At 34.3% G+C, this 14,367-nt stretch overlaps 1 protein-coding gene across 2 annotated transcripts in view; it reads right to left on the minus strand.

The window, feature by feature from the left end:
- RB1CC1 (RB1 inducible coiled-coil 1) overlaps window positions 1–14,367 on the minus strand; it is a 58,804-nt gene that overhangs the window by 18,501 nt on the left and 25,936 nt on the right. For both annotated transcript variants that reach the window (XM_026699204.2, XM_026699200.2), the window contains exons 9-15: window positions 13,271–13,455; window positions 11,422–11,608; window positions 11,217–11,298; window positions 7,813–7,874; window positions 6,201–6,304; window positions 5,294–5,420; window positions 113–2,028 (exon numbers count right to left, since the gene is read on the minus strand). In XM_026699204.2, coding sequence (XP_026554989.1) covers window positions 113–2,028; window positions 5,294–5,420; window positions 6,201–6,304; window positions 7,813–7,874; window positions 11,217–11,298; window positions 11,422–11,608; window positions 13,271–13,455 — 2,663 coding nt within the window. The remainder of the gene's footprint in view (window positions 1–112; window positions 2,029–5,293; window positions 5,421–6,200; window positions 6,305–7,812; window positions 7,875–11,216; window positions 11,299–11,421; window positions 11,609–13,270; window positions 13,456–14,367) is intronic.

The following is a 14,367-nucleotide window of genomic DNA, read 5'->3' on the forward strand; positions in this document are numbered from 1 at the left end:
ACTGAAGAGATCCTCCTGTAATTTTATATTCTATTTTATCATACAAAATATATTCAAGGTGGTTGTTGTTGTCATTTAAAATTATTAGAAGATATCCTAATTCATACAATACCTCTGATTAACTTGCATCTCAAGTTGCTGGATTTTTCCCAAAAGTTCTCTTTCACCAGCATCCCTCTGTAATTCAAATTCTTTACGAGCATTTTGTACTGCATCTTCTTTTTCACAACTGAGTTTCTGTACCATCTCTTTCCTGTCTTGTTCATGGGTAGCTATTAACAGTTCCTTTTCTTCTATGAGTTTCTCAATGGTGTCTTCATATTTCTTCTGCTGTTCATGCAATGCTAAAAGCTCTTCTTTTTGTCTCTGTACTGCATTTATTCCTAATTCCAGTTTACCTTGCAATTCTTTAATTTGTTCTTCCATTTTTTTTTCTGCTTCCAGTGCTTTCTGGTGCAAGGAGGTTGTTTTATCCAATTCTATTCTAAGCAAATTTGCTTCTCCTTCGTGTCTGTCAATTAATTCTGAAATGCAGTGATCTTTCTCAATTGTTATTATAGTCCTCAGATCCGCTAGACCTACCTGATATTCATCATTACTAACTTGAATTATATGCCTTAATTTATCAGTCTCTTTTCTTAGCGTATCAGTTTCTTTGTCAACTAGGGTTCTGAGATTACTTTGCTGCTGAGCTTTGTTTGTTTCAATAAGCGCTTTCATTTCATCTGCTTCTGCTTCTTTCAATGCAAGTTCAACTTCAAGCTTACATCTCCAGTCAGATAATTCAGAAACCTTAATCTTTAATTCCTCAATCTGTTGTTCTTTTTCAAAGACAGCAGCAGCATGAGATTCCTGCATTTTTTCAAGTTGGTGTTGATGTTCTTTTTTCAACTTCTCTAAACAATCATTGTGTTTAGCTATTAACTCTTCAAATTCTTGCATATGTCTGACATGTAGATTAGATTCCAATTCCTTTAGATGATCTTGCTCCATAGTTTGACATTCTGCTTTCAGAAGTTGCAATTTTTCCTCATTTTCAACATTAAGTTTTTTCAAACTTTCTAATACTCTTTCACGTGACTCTGTCAGTTCTTTAATTTCATGATACAGCTTCTTCATTTGGCATTCCACTTCAATAAATTTCTGATCTTTTTCATTTTGTAAGAACACAACTGCTTCCTTTTCATTCTTCACTATTTCAAATTCATTATCTTTGTCATGTAAAACTTCTTCAAGTTCTTTTAAGTCACAATGTAATTTAGCAATCTTTTTTTTGTTTTCTTCACTATCTTCAATTAAAATGTTTATTTTACTTTCATATTCAGTTTTTACAGACTGTAGTTCTTTCTGATGTTTATCCTTTAAAGATTTTTCAAGAGAATGTTTGACCTTCTCTATAATATTCCTTATTTCTACTGAAGTACATTTTAAAGAAGATGAAAAGTTACACTGTTCTTTTTTTACAAATGTTCTAAAGTGATAAAGGTCCTCTTTGATATTCATTAAATTTAACTGAGATTCTTGGGCAACATCTCTGCATTTGTCCATGTAAACATTTAGGGCAGGATTTTCTAAAACTGCATCTTTTGCACATATATTTGTGTCTTGCATCCTCCTACTATCTATTGCATTGATAACTGAGGAATAGAGGGACTCTACCAACATTTCTGGACTTTGAGGGTCACTTATCACATTTGGAGATGATGGATTTTCTTCTATTATAAACTCATTCACTGCAGACATAAAATCAGATTCTGGACTGTCAGCCAATGAGTCCAAATCTAATGATTCTTGTTTAAGGGCTTGCTCTAGGTTTGGGTGGGCAATTGTTTCAAAATCAAATGTATGAGCATCAATACTGTCTGGAGACAATTCTTCTAAAGGAGCTGGAGGACACACAGAAGGGCAAAGAGCACCCTGAAGACTGAGAGGTGGTGGAGTTTTAGGAGAGGTAGCAATTGTTGTTCCTGTTGTATTTTCCATTCTTGGTGTAGTGATAGATTGTGGCGAGGCTTGACTGTTGGAAGCCTATAAGAATAAAAAGTAAAAAGTAAATAAGAGTTAAAATAATATTCTTTTTTAACAATTCCCAATACAGGCCCCAACTCAAATACACTAAGTCCCACAGATGCCATACAGTTTATGAAGCCTTTTTGTATCTTTTAGAGAAATGGTCATGCCTAAAATCTTATAACAGTTTAAAAGCAGCTACTGAATGCAGGAGGAGCTTTTGTGAGAAAGGAAATCTAAGTGTATGCCAGAAAATACTTATTTGGCAACCCATCCTAAGTCAGAATAGTCAAACAAGGATAATTTAACTGGTTGAATTAAACTAATAGAAAATTTTAAAAGGAAGTGCACTTATTATACTTAAAGATTTTTTTTAAAGATAAGTATAATAGCTCTATTGCATCAGATTACAATCTGATTAAGTGAAAGCATATACATTATCAGTGAAATCTAGCCATGAATATAAACTTTCATAAATATAAACTAATGTAAATGTTACTGTATCAAGCATGTGTCAGGATTCTGGCAGTTACCCCAATTAAATAATGAGCCTCGAGCCAAACTTCCAAAACTTCAAAAGGATTTATTGGGAGTTAACAGGTCCAGCAAAACATTTCTATGGTCTTTTTAGAGTTGCCACCATGTTTAATAGAAGACCCCAAATAAACAAATAAGAGATGAGGATCCAGACTGTTGAGATCAATATGCTGACTCTGTAGCTTAGAGTAGGCTGTAAAAGCACTGTGAAGCAGTATATAATTGCTATTTCTAATTATTTGGACTGATTATATAAGACACTGGCAGCATAGAAGGAAAAAAATCAGTTCAGACACAGTATTTCCTTTTAATATGGCACAGGCCTGGGGTACTAAATGCATCACCCATTTCCTGGCTTTATTGTTAACTGGTCAAGTATCTTGGTCACTGTATATATTTGTTTATTGGATGTTTTTTATTTTTCTTTTATTGTTTTAAAATGCTTTTATTGTTTTAATTGTAATATAGATTTTGAAGTGAAAGTTTCTCAGTCATTGATTGAGATGGGTAGCTACAGAAATTGCACAAATAAATAAATAAAGCTAACTACATCTATCCATATGCCAGTTCTAATAAAACCCTAGGCTGCTGTGCATTTCTAAATTTGTAGTTAAAATCTGATTTTGAATAAAAACCAGAGGATGGTCTGATGTTTTCTAATTCACAATTTGGAAATGACTAGGAAAGAGTTTTCTTCTTAAAAATAGAAACAGGAGTACAAGAATCCCTGAAAGAGTTTAAGACTGCTGGGGCAAACTTTTCCAAGGCATCTCATCATCCTGAAAATTTTACATTTTATGTTAATGTAGGCTCACTTGAATTTACTAGTATACTTTAATTGCTTTAAATAATGTAATAAAATTGTTCTGGAAATTGTTCTAACATTTTAAACTGGAATGTTAATATGACATCCATATCTTATTAAATTCCAATGCACATCAAGTCTAGCATGCAAACATTAATGGGGAGTGCTACAACATCTGGAAGGCTAAAATTGAATAATTAAAAGTGCCGTAAATTACAAATGGAATTGTGCTTTCTCTAAAAACAACTGCTTGGCTACAATTAAACAAATGTCCTCTGGATGTATCTGAATCCCCATTATTTAAGACTCTATGTATCCCACATTATGGTATCCTAACTATAACAGTACTTATTCTGAAATGGCTGTATTCCCCAGAAGGGGTTGGTACAATATTTGAAGGTGTTGGGAGACTTATAGCTCCTTTGTAAACACCATGAAGAAACTGTGGTGAGGATTTCACATATTTCTATTTGGTGTACCAATTAGGGCCCTACTTGAACCAGGATTTTCCAGCAACAGTAATTCACATCTTAATCAACAATCAGCTGGACTGAGGCTAGTTTTTCCATAAGTGGGATAAAAAGGTTATTTTATTCCATTATGCTTTTGGCCTAAATGAAGGAGGGCAGATTGCTTTAATAATAATTTAGCTTGTTCTAAATCTTTTTCTTCTATTGGAACAAATAGAACTGAGAATCCCATGAATGATTGTGGGAGGCCTGTTAGAGTAGCCACGTGATCCCAGAAAAAGATTTAATGATTTACCATGAAGTATTACTTGAGTAATCTAGAGCATTTTGAACACCCTTTTCCCCTTCTAAATTCTGAATGGAAGAAATATTAATTATCAGTACCGGTTTTAAAAAGGTCTTTCAAAATTTGTATTTTCATTATGTGGAGCAGCAGTGTGCAAGTGAGTACCAGTCGTATTATATTCTTTCATTGGTTAATTCTCCACCACATTACATTTTCCAGTATACAATTGACACTGTTCAGGAGAGACCAACATTCCCAAAAGTACTTATTATACGATAGGAAACAGATGTAAAGAAAAAGTCTAGATGCTAGTTTTCTTATACATATAGCTACGTCTTTGATTTACAACCACAACTAGGACTGGAATTCCCATCATAAATTAGGGTGATTGTAAAGCAATCACCACGTGAGCAAACCCAATATTATGCTCATTTTTACTGTGGTTATTAAACAAATTACTATTAAATCACTTGATGTTGCTTGTCAGAAACCGTCTGGAAAGGCTGCAAACTGCAATCACATGACTGCAGGAAGCTGCAACCATTGGTAAATGTGAGCCTATTGTCAAGTGCCTGAGCTGTGACCATGTGACTCAAGGGTGGTGCGATGCTCACAACTTTGAGGACAGGTCATACATCACTTTTTCTGAGGCAGCTGTTAACTTTCACCATCGTTAATTCAACAGTTTCAAATCAAGGACTATTTGTATCCCCATGGCTCTATGGAATGAACATAGGATATCTATAGAAGAACATTCCCCAGCCATCAAGAATGGTGCTGAGCTTACATGGACTCCTGAACCTGATTTTCCACATCTTCTTTTTTTCAGGACTTGCCAGACAGTCAAGAATTCAGAAGCCAATGGCTGTGACTTCTATTCCCATCCTAGGCATGAAAGTGAGCTGAGTGATTTTGGGCCAGTTGCTTTTTCTCAGCCCAACTCACCACACACAGTAGTTGTTTTGGAGAAAATAATAGAAGGAAAAAGTATTAGGTATATTTGCTGCTTTGAGTTATTTATAGAAACAATAAAGGGAACAAGGAATAGAAAATAGGGAATATAGAGTATCCTTTGAACAATGCATTGGATTTAATCCAATCTTTAATGATTTTATCATAGAATTAAATATTGCGAAGTCTGATATTTTGCTCTTTCACAAAATGGCATATATAACTCAGTTCTACCTTTTGTTCATTCAGCAAATCCGTAATGGTCTGGGACATTTCATCCAAACTCTGTGCTGCTTTGACAAGGTTATGTAAAGCAAGTACATGCTGGTGGAGAGGTTCAAAATCACAAAGTATGGGAACCCTTAAAAATACAATAAATAAATAAATAAATTGATTACACCTATCAAATAATAAATTATATTACAATCACATTTGAGAACAATTAATTGCCTTGTTTACTACAATTTAAGGATAACATTTCTTATTTGACTCCTACCATTCATTCTGATGCCACTGTTAAATCCTGAATTACAAGCTTAGTTAAACCAGGCCATGTAAGAGACTGTATGATAAAATGATGGAGAACTTCAGCAAGCAAACTATCCTATTTCACTATTTATACTTTGAAAATACCTTTTGGTAAGTTAATCAGGAAAGAATCTGAACTTAGTCCAAAAGGAGTAGTATTCTTTAAATGTTAATTTAAAAAAGACTTCTAAAATATTTATGAATTTAATTAAATTTACTGTGGCTGTCCACTTAAAGACTCTGGGTGAAATATTTAACCCACATGTAAATGGTTGTAGGATATAAGCCTATATAAATAACAGAAGAACACAGGAATGTTTCTCTCTTATGTTTATTGCCCAGAATTTCTGACATGGATTTTTTTCTCTTTTGAAATTAGTCCCAACTCACAAATCTGATATGCAGATGTTTTAATTTCATTATAAATATACTAAATAGTCTTTTTAACATTTATAAGAGTGCGCTGAAATCTATCTTTTTAGTTAGCTGCATATTCATGAACCAGAAAAGGAGGGGAAAAAGAATGTTTTCCTATAATTATCTGCAGTTGTATTTCTTAATGGCTATCTATTGGCAGAAGCTCTTTATTTCAGCTAATTAAAATAATACCTACCTGAGTAATGGTTGTACTTCTGAAGGACAAAAGGACTGAAGAAACTGCAAATCAGATAATGAAATATCAGGAAGTTCACCATCAAATCTGCGAGGTTTTCGAGTCTGTAAATAAAAAAGAAATGCATATATAATTAAAATAGGGAATCATTCAGATACATAAAATATATAAACAGCTGCTTAATAGCTGCATTTATATGTTGTTCTAACAGAGAGTTTTAATATGAAAGATCTTTTTTTTAAAAGGATTTTTATCAATAATTCCATTCTGATAGTCATGAATAGGCATCATTCCACCTGAAAATAATTCTCTCCTCAATACTCCAATGTACTCTGGAGGATTGGAGGAACTACCAGAGCTAATATGAGGCATTCATGAAGTTACAATTTTACATTATATTAAATGTTACTCAAAATGTAGAAAGCACTGTCAGATATGTCACTATTAAACCTGTTGCAATTATAAAATGCGATGATTGATTATATAACTGAATCACAGTACAGTTCTTTACTGATGAATACAGTATAATTCAAAATAATCCACATCAAAGGAAAATAAATCTGACCTTATACTGTATACTCTTAAGATATATTTAAATTACTGTAGATAGCTCAGTAAAAATAAGTAATACAGCTCTAAATTCTGTAAGAGTACCCAAACAGCTATCCTAACAAGGAGATTTTAAAATGTCCCTGTTTACGTTCTGCCAGCAAGGGAAAAGGGTGAGAGGAACAATTATTTTGTCAGGGTTCCAAGTAACAACCTCCAAAGAAAAAGACTCAGCTTCCCAAAGATTATTAGAGATTATTAGACATCTTCCATTTTATTAGAGATGTCATACTGGCATATCTGGGGAAAACCTGAATCTGAGAATTCCAGGTTTTCCCTAGCCCAAAGAAAACCAAAAATTCAACCCCTGCACCCAATCATCCATCACACTGTCCAGTAATTACTTCGTTCCAACTGGAGACTACCCCCAGTCACTCCCCTCCAGTTGCAGGGTAACATGTCCTTACTTTCTGAGAAAGGAATGTTGTTTTGGCTAATCTTCCACCGCTCCTTGAAATCCCTTTCCCAAATTCCCAGGCACTGAATGTGGCAACCCAAAAGCGTCAAAGAAAAATGGCTTCCAAGCTGACATCTTATTCCTTATCCCTTTTCTGTGGTATTTGTTTAAGCTCAGTTATTTAAGTTATTAGTTCTGCCTCTCATCATGTGATCACCATGTAAATGCTAATCACCTATTTTAAAAAGTAAGAATCAAGTTTTATTCTCTATTCAGTTTTCACAGAACAATATTTCCTTACTTACTGTGGAAAATTAGTTAAAACTATAATAAATATGAATTAGCTGTTTATAGTTATTAAAGCCGTATACAAATGAACATAACACCAATTAATATTTTAAAATATTTTACAGCAATCTATATTATTAAAATAAGAAATGCAACGAACAGATTATTGCATAAAAAGCCTATATATTTCTTACTTAAAATTTGCCAATACTATATGTATTTATAGACTTTTTTCTAGGAGGCTATTTATTTAACACTCTTAGAAAAAAAAATCTTCGTTTAGCTTTCTTCATTAAAAAAAAAAGATAAAATACTCACACAAAAGGATGGTGGCCAGGCATCAAGGCCCCTGAACAAACGATTTCTTAAGAAAGATTTCCCTGTTGAAAGGAATAAAGGTTGCTTGTTTTATTCACATGTAAGACAATCTGTTAATTTGAAAGAATATTTTATCGTCTATTTCTAGGGAAAGTAAGTATTCACTCTGATCAAATTTCAAGACTGAAATTGAACAACTTTCCAAGAAAAAGTGTGAAGGCCTCAAAAGGAAGCAGAAAGATCAAAATATTTTCAATACAAAAGTATATGAATATTTGTATAATAAAGCTGGCAGAAGAGATATTTTATTAACAGTATAAAGGAAATATCCTCCTTTTATGTATTAAAGCATTAATTAAAGTATTAAACCTTTGGTGTAGTTGTTTGTCAAAGCTTTGTCAGAATGACAGTGCAGGTGTTATTGCAAGGTAAATGAAGTGGCTGGGCACAGACACACACATGCAAACAAGTAGGAAAGCCATCTAATCAGCTATCCCAAGACTTGTAAACATGGCTGCTTTAATACTTTAAGAGATGTTTTCTTTATGCCTCAGCACTTTATGAAGTGTTCCCTTGTAATGCTTTACACAGCACTAATATTTGTCTATCAACCAAGAGATCTCCTTCCTTCCATTAAAAAAAAAACATTTTGATTAGAGATATTTTGCTTGGGCCTAGAACTGAAACACACATTTTGGGCAGAAGTGTTTTGGGATGGGAAGAGAAAGGAAAAAGCTAGGGTGATCTTGGCTAATGGGAAATAGGAAAAGGACAGCATAAAGACATAAGAAATGGCAAGCAGGGGAGGTGGATATGCTATAGTTGAATTCAAGGACAGTGGCATGAGATTGCCAAGGGAGGTGAAGAAAAGAAAGCACCAGGAAGATTGGGGTGATGAGGCCACTGACCTTTCATTCAAATATAATAGATACAACCAGACTTCCTACCCATCCTCCTACTTGATATATGATATTTAAAGGGTAGTGATAATTAAAGGTAGATAGAGAAAAAAAGGCACTGGGAAAATTTGTGGGCAGATCAGTACACAGGCCATGTGGAAGAGAGATGAGGTACACCAGCCTTGCCCTAATCCAGGGATCCCCAACCCACAAACTATGGACCAGCGTCAGTCCACGGCATGCCAGAAACTGGGCTGCGCAAACAAGCAAAAGTCCATCTGGGGATGCAGGCAGCACATCCTTTCCAATCCATGGAAAAAGCCTCTCTTCACATAACCGGTCCCTGGTCCACTAAAGGTTAGGGCCATTACCCTAATTGCCCTGTGAGACTCCTCTGGAATTTGTCTTGGCCAAAACCTGGAACAACCAAAATGTTCCTGGTTTCAATTTGAGCAAATTTCTAAGTCACAATAGTTTGTTTCAGGATTAAAACAAAACATATTTTCAATTTATCACACTCATCCCATGAGTATTACGTTCTTCCATTTCAAAATATCAAAATATCTGAAGAAAGAAAAAAGTAAAGCATTTAACAAATGCCTGCTTAGTTAAAAAGCTACATTCTGGTCTTAGTTCTAATCACAATTCTAGTTATCTACCTGATTCACTACACACTACCATAATTTTACTACAGCACTAAAATAATGTGCAAGAGAAATAAAACAAACTGTGCAACCAAATCACAGAATTATAAAATAAAGCAGCTTTTCTTTCTCCCATCAGTTCTTTCTTATTGTTTAGGTTCAGATCTAGACCAGGTAATCCCATCATCTCTTCATCAATGTTTTGGAAAATAAAATAATAAGACCACAGAAGAAATGGGAGTCTTAGTCAAGTTGGCTTTTCAAAGGGTATCTAGGTAGCTGAGGTTCACCATCATTATTATATTGCTCCTCCCTAAAAAGTTCTCAAATTATTCAGATCTGCCTGATATGCATATCCTTATAATATCAATGGGTTTTTTTTAATCTCACTTTCCAAATCTTCATCCTCATATTTCTGGCTTCCCAGATGTGTGCTTTTTTTAAAAAAAAAAATGCCCTTCTTCCCCTTTACCTAATTTCTTTTTGAATAAGTTTCTTTATATTCTTCAATCCTTCTATTCCAGTCATCAGCCATACTTGCCCTCCTGCATTAAAACTTGTGGTTGTTTTTGTCCCCACATTCTGTGCATTTTTATGACACCTTGTAAACAACATTCATTGGTATTTGTATTCTCATTATTATTCTCACTAGCACATTTCTACCCTGTTTCTCCAACAATACGGCCTTCCCCAATAGGAAGTCCCAACATGTTTTATAGGCATGAAATAAAATTAAGCCCCTCCCCCCAAATTAAGGCCTATATTAAAACATGAGAAATGGGGGGGAAATGGCAGGGGGGCTTGCTGTTAGGAAGTACTTTTGTTGCACACCCGGATATGGTGCTGCCTGCGTTGACCCTAATACAAAGTGCCCCACCAACGCCGAGGTCAACATCCAAGCCATCGCTGCCTGCCTGCCCGTAGATGCAAGGGGGGGGGGGAATTAAGTCACCCCCGAAAAGACGGCCAAGCCATTTTTTCTGGGCTCAAAAAAAAAAAAAAAAAATAAGACTCGGCCTTATTATATGAGAAATATGGTATAGCCCTCTCTTGTTCACTTTCAGTATTCTCTTTCTTAATGGATCACACACCTTTAATAGGATTCATGATCTCAGTTTCTTCATTTTCTAGCACAGTCCTGATATAAGAAGTAAATTAGAAGAAAAGCGCCAAGGACAAAACTGCACAGGATAGTAAGATGATGAAGAGAAATGTCTGCTCTTTACCTTTTTTCTCTCACATGCAAACACACTCACACCTTTTGTCAAAAATGTGACTGCATGACTGAGGCCAGGCATATGAATAATTGTGACTTATAAATTACATTTAGTTTGGGTGAGTCATGACACATTGATTCAATAAAACTGTTAGAATTCACATCAAACAGAATATTCTTTGCTCTTCAGGAACACTGCTGTTAAAAAGCAGAGCTTAATTGATTCAGCATAATATTCAGACCAGAAAAAATACATATTTAAAAGATCTGTTACTTTCAAACATAATAATGGAGGTGTATGTATGTTTGTGTCCAGGGTCTATTGTCAACAGACCATCATCCAGGTCTTTAAATTCTAGTTTTTTTTCCTGTCCTGTTCCATGTCAATGGAGTCTTGCTCAATCTTTTCCAACCTTGCATCTGTTCAAAGTTGACATAATGGTTCTGTCTGGCAGGATCCTACTAATTCCTACCCTGACAGCGTCAAACCTTTCAAAAATCATCATATTTTATAATTATGCTGCACATAGTTGGGCATAATATAAAAATCAACACTAATTTATTCAAGATACACATTTCTTCTAATTTTATGATGTTGTTTGTGCCATTGTAACTTGAGAACAGAGAAAAAATTACAACACTTACTAAATAATTTTCCAAAAGATTCCCTTTTGGCCTTTTCTGCATCATAAAGATGTTTACCATCTTTTATTAATGCACCAGCCCACTGTAAAACAAAAAAATTAATTAAACACAAATGTACAAACACATTTTCTCTATAAGGCAAAAGATATTAAGGCACAAATTTATAAAATATTTTAGGTTTATATTATCTACTCAAGTTACTTACCTCTCTGTAGTGTTTCACAAACATTTTTCTTCTTACAACTTCAACAACTGCCAAACAATACATCTGAGGGACATTACTGAGCTTTTCTACAATTTTCACTCTTTCTAGCAGCTCTGTTACAAGGCGAAGCAATGCTTGTAGTTTTTCTCCATCTTGGTCAGCATGAAGCATAACAAAGCAGCACCACCTATAGGACAGGTGAAAATAGGTGAATTTGATTATTATTATTACCTTTATTGTCAGAGTACAACATGTGTACAGTGAGATATGGACTGGTGTTTAAAAGAAAAATCCTCTACTGAATAGCTATTTGTTAAATATATATCTTACCTTTTCGCAAGGGACTCGTGAAGACAGTTTCATATTCCAAATCTATTTTTTTCCACAACAACAAATCTGTGAAGCAAATTGGACTCAGAAATACTGACCACCCTGGAGCCATTCAAAGAACTGGCTCTTTTAATGATTGCCAACCAGGTATTTGCTTATTTATGATTTGAAAGCTTTATAAACCGCTCAGTCACAGAATATTTCAGATAAGTTACATCAGCAGCCCAACCTTTTGGGCACCAGGGACTGGTTCCCTAGAGAGAAAATTTTCTGTGGACCGGAGGGGCTTGGTTTCTCATGATGCCTCCATCTCATGGATGGGGCTTTGCTTGTTTGCAAAGCCCGGTTTCTGGCATGCCACAGACCAGTGGCAGGACCAGGGATCTGGGACTCCTAGATTACACAATTAAAATGCAATTAAAATATAAGCAAACAAACTAACCTAAGAATGTAACTGCACTCCATGGATAGCTATTCAAATCCATACCATTCAAATTTCTAATGATTCATCAACCACAATACTTTGTTGTCTGTTCTAAATAATTGTTTCATATCTTTATATACAAACAACAAAAGGCCAATTGTTCAAATAAACTATTATACAGATAGTCTTCAATTTATGGTTGCAATTGGGACCAGATTTCCAGTCATAAGTTGATATGATCATGAATCAAAGCATTCATGTGCCAGATCAAATTTTATGCCATATTTTGCAGCAGTTGTCAACTGGATGCCACACTCATAAGTACAAATCTATCCTTCTGAATGGAGATCTTTTGCTGGAAGCTGGTAAAAATACATCACAAATTGCAGTTGCAAGCACTCAAAAAGGTGAACTAGTTGCCAAGGACCCAAAAAGCAATCAAAATGAGAGTGTGCCTGCAACAGACAGCCAATATTCACCAAGGAAAGATTCTGGCTTTCCAGAGTCTTTATTCATGTGGAGAGTCTCAAGAGAAAAAGATTCTCCACAGTAACTTTTATTTGCTAACAATCAAGTCAACATGTCTGCTTCCTTTTATATACTTCGCTTTTTCTGCTTATTCACTTATTTTTAATAGTACTTTCCTCTATTATTATATACGCAGGAAATGCAAGATTTCCCCCATATTAATTTGAAGCTGGAAAAAAATGCAACTACACACATTCAGAGATACATTTTACTAGTGCTAGGGACCTCTTGAAAACTTGGTATTACAATAAAAAAGCAAAATCATACGCATTTAATTGCAAAGGAAGTTTGCAAACTTGGTGGAAAGGACACGGCAAATCAGGTGGCTCCTGATTATAATAATTATATAGTTCTGAGCAAGTCATTCAAAGAAAGAAAGAAAGAAAGAAAGAAAGAAAGAAAGAAAGAAAGAAAGAAAGAAAGAAAGAAAGAAAGAAAGAAAGAAAGAAAGAAAGAAAGAAAGATTGATTTGGGACATAATTTCTAAACAATAATTGTATTAGTAGTATACATACAATTAAAAAAAATACATGGGGTGAAATAAATTACTTCCATAGTTTCACTTACTTCAGTCGGACTTGTAAATTATTTGCAAGTTCTTGTTTGGCAGTAGTACATTTTTGTTTAATATCTAAAAGTTTCCTGTGGTTAGTTAACATGATCATCAGTTGATTTGCATGGCTCAAGCACAAGTCAGGCAGTACAGAAGGATCTTTCAAGTTCTCTGCTCTCTTCTGATTAGCCAAAAATCCCTTAATAAAATAAATTGATGTAAGAATAGAAACATTTTCTGTTCTCTTTGCCAAATAAAAATTATGTTAATTCATCCCTAATAACTTCAGAAGACTTTTTTTTTTGCAAACCAGTATCATCTATGGACAACTGATTCATATCCATACTAATAACTAAAATGGTTTCAGAACAGAAGGGTTTTTTTCAGGACTGGGGGCATGGTTTCACACACTGCCTGGATTCCCACACATGCTCGATGGGGCTTTGCTGGATGGGGCTTTGCTTGCTTGCCCAGACTGGTTCCTGGAGTGCCGCAGACAGATGCCAGTCCATGGCCTGGGGGTTGGAGACCCCTGTTCTAGATAATTGTTTCATACCTTCATATAAAAATATTCTAAAGGACCCAAATGACTTTATTAGCAATAAAAACACAGCAGGTGATTTAGGTTTAACAAGGTTGCATTATGTTAGAAACTAAGTGAAAAAATTCTTATAATATATTGCCACCTACTGACCATATTGAATAAGATGTTATATACACATGTAATTTTGCAGTAAGAAACTACCTCTGTTTATTTTCTTATTTTTGTTTCAATTATATCTAAGTTCACTTACATACAGAAATAATAGTAGAATCAATAATATTGGTTAGTTCTCTCACCATTATGAATAAATTACTAAATACTAAAAGTCTTTATTTCTAATTCAGTTATTTATTCATAGATTATTAATTCTGCTACTAGTTTTAAACACTTAAGAGTTTTTAATTAATAGGTTTTTTCATTAGTATTCTATTATTATATTTATGGTGCTATCTTGACCTACTTTCTTAACATATTGATTTTATAAATATGTATGCATTTTTGTTGGAACTTTTTAACTCTTCTGTACAATTTTATTCAGTGATAATAACACAAAATATCAAACTATCT

This window comes from Pseudonaja textilis, chromosome 3 (assembly GCF_049901715.1).
Source record: "Pseudonaja textilis isolate UNSWEBS1 chromosome 3, rPseTex1.2, whole genome shotgun sequence".
NCBI lineage: Eukaryota > Metazoa > Chordata > Lepidosauria > Squamata > Elapidae > Pseudonaja > Pseudonaja textilis.